Below are 2,377 nucleotides of genomic sequence, written 5' to 3'. Positions count from 1 at the left end.
CTATTAGCTAGTTGACCCTAAGCAAATTACTTTGCTTCTGAGTCTCTGTGTCTTAACTATTTAGTAAAAGACAGGTTGAATCATTATGCTTTGAGATGGCTGAGGGTAGTCCCATGCCAGGGTGTACTCTCAATTATTTGCTCTTTTCTGAAATCAAATGAACTTAAGTCATTTTTTTAAAGTAGCATGGCATGAAATTGACAAGTTTATTGAAAAATGAATACCAGAGATATGTATCTGAATAACTAAAGTTGTTTAATTTGTCTATTGCAGATCACTTAGAAGACTCCTACTATATTTAGCAAGAAGAGCATATGTCTTACCTTTTGCAATATGAAACAAAAAGAGAAGTGCTGATGGATATAAAATCACAATTTTTAAAGAATTGTGAGTTGAGAAATATTGGAAATATAATTTACTCTGCAACACAAGATAAAAAAAGATTTTGTCAAAATTATTTCTGATGCAGCTAAGAAAAATGCAGGCCATTAAAAAGGAGCAGGCACTTGATACAAATAGAAATGTAGACAAAATGATAGTGCTTAACTCTGCCCTAACTGAAGTGTCTGAAGACTTGAATACACATGAAGATCTATTACTTAATGAAGGAGGTAGTGGAAAAAATAAATCTTCAGCATGCCGGAGAAAACGGGAATTCATTCCAGATGAAAAGAAAGATGCTATGTATTGGGAAAAAAGACGAAAGAATAATGAAGCTGCCAAAAGATCACGTGAGAAACGTAGGCTAAATGACCTGGTTTTGGAAAACAAACTGATTGCATTGGGAGAAGAGAATGCGTCTTTAAAAGCAGAACTGCTCTCACTAAAATTAAAATTTGGTTTAATTAGTTCTACGGTATATGCTCAGGAGATACAGAAACTCAGTAATTCTACAGCTGTATATTTCCAAGATTACCAAACCACCAAATCAAATGTTAGCTCATTTGCAGACGAACATGAAACGTCAATAGTGGGAAGTAGTTGTATTTCTGTCATTAAACACTCTCCTCAAAGCTCTTTGTCTGATGTCTCAGAAGTGTCATCAGTAGAGCATTCTCAGGAGAGTCCTGTTCAGAACAACTGCAGAAGTCCTCAGAATAAATTCCAAGACATAAAACAAGAACCTATGGAATTAGAAAGCTACACAAGAGAGCCAAGAGATGATAGAAGTTCTTATACAGCATCCATTTATCAAAACTACATAGGAAATACCTTCTCTGGCTATGCTCACTCACCTCCCCTCTTGCAGGTGAATAGATCCTCCAGTAATTCACCAAGAACATCAGAAACTGACGATGGTGTTGTGGGCAAGTCATCAGATGGAGAAGATGAGCAACAAGTTCCCAAAGGTCCAATCCATTCCCCGGTTGAACTTAAAAGCATACATGCAACAGTTGTTAAAGTTCCAGAAGTGAATTCAGCACTACCACATAAGCTTCGGATTAAAGCCAAAGCCATGCAAATAAAAGTGGAAACATTAGATAATGAATTCGATACCACACAGAAACTCTCCTCACCTATTGATATGTCATCCAAGAGACATTTTGAACTTGAAAAGCATGATACACAAAATTTGGTACATTCTTCTCTTACTCCTTTCTCTGTGCAAGTGACTAACATCCAAGATTGGTCACTAAAACCAGAACATTGGCATCCAAAAGAACTCAGTGGCAACATTCAGAATAATTGCAAAACTGGAGTTTTTGAAATCAAAGACAATGTCTACAGTGTTTCTGACTCAGAGAATTTGTACTTGAAACAAGGGATAGCAAACTTATCTGCAGAAGTTGCTTCACTTAAAAGACTTATAACTACACATCAAATTTCTGCTTCAGACTCCACTTAAGTTACAATTGAATTGTTTTAAAGATGTCATTTGCAGTTGATCAACATGTTTTGTATTATGCTTAATTTTCACTGGACTTGTGAGGTCATTTCACTGTAATGTTCACATGTTGTCTGAGAAGTGTCTTTTAGTGCACAAATTATTATGAAGATTAGGTTGCGTTCTGATCACTATGCCTTGTGTATAGTCAGGTAGCCTCTGCAAAGGCTGAATATAGAACATTATTTTTCATTGTTCAGTTATTAAATGTGAAAATTACCACTTACAATAAAATATTGGTGACAAACATGAAACTTTACCCCAGTGAAGCTAATTCAATGAAAAAGGAAATGGTTTAAATGATGTAATAATTATACATTTTACATTTTACTTATTTCTTTGAGTTTTATCTCTTAAACAAGAAAACAATTTGTAATATACATTTTTCAAGGAATTTATTTGGATTTTCTTTGAGTTTGGCTGACTGTAACCATGAAAAGAAAAAAAAATGAAACCTTAGAAAAAGAAAAATATACATATAATCTTTTTTTT

General features: G+C 34.2%; 1 protein-coding gene across 1 annotated transcript; it reads left to right on the top strand.

Annotated features, from left to right (window-relative positions):
• Positions 1 to 345: 345 nt before the first annotated feature.
• Positions 346 to 2,144, top strand: NFIL3 (nuclear factor, interleukin 3 regulated). Its single transcript, XM_044657619.1, has one exon. The coding sequence runs from the start codon at positions 464 to 466 to the stop codon at positions 1,844 to 1,846; it is 1,383 nt and encodes a 460-aa protein (XP_044513554.1). The 5' UTR covers positions 346 to 463; the 3' UTR covers positions 1,847 to 2,144.
• Positions 2,145 to 2,377: the final 233 nt, after the last annotated feature.

This window comes from Gracilinanus agilis, chromosome 1 (assembly GCF_016433145.1).
Source record: "Gracilinanus agilis isolate LMUSP501 chromosome 1, AgileGrace, whole genome shotgun sequence".
Lineage (NCBI taxonomy): Eukaryota > Metazoa > Chordata > Mammalia > Didelphimorphia > Didelphidae > Gracilinanus > Gracilinanus agilis.
This window is presented reverse-complemented; position numbering and strand designations above follow the sequence as displayed.

Coding starts and splice junctions, on each gene's coding strand:
- NFIL3 (XM_044657619.1), top strand. CDS start 464: ATGCAGCTAAGAAAAATGCAGGCCATTAAAAAGGAGCAGGCACTTGAT.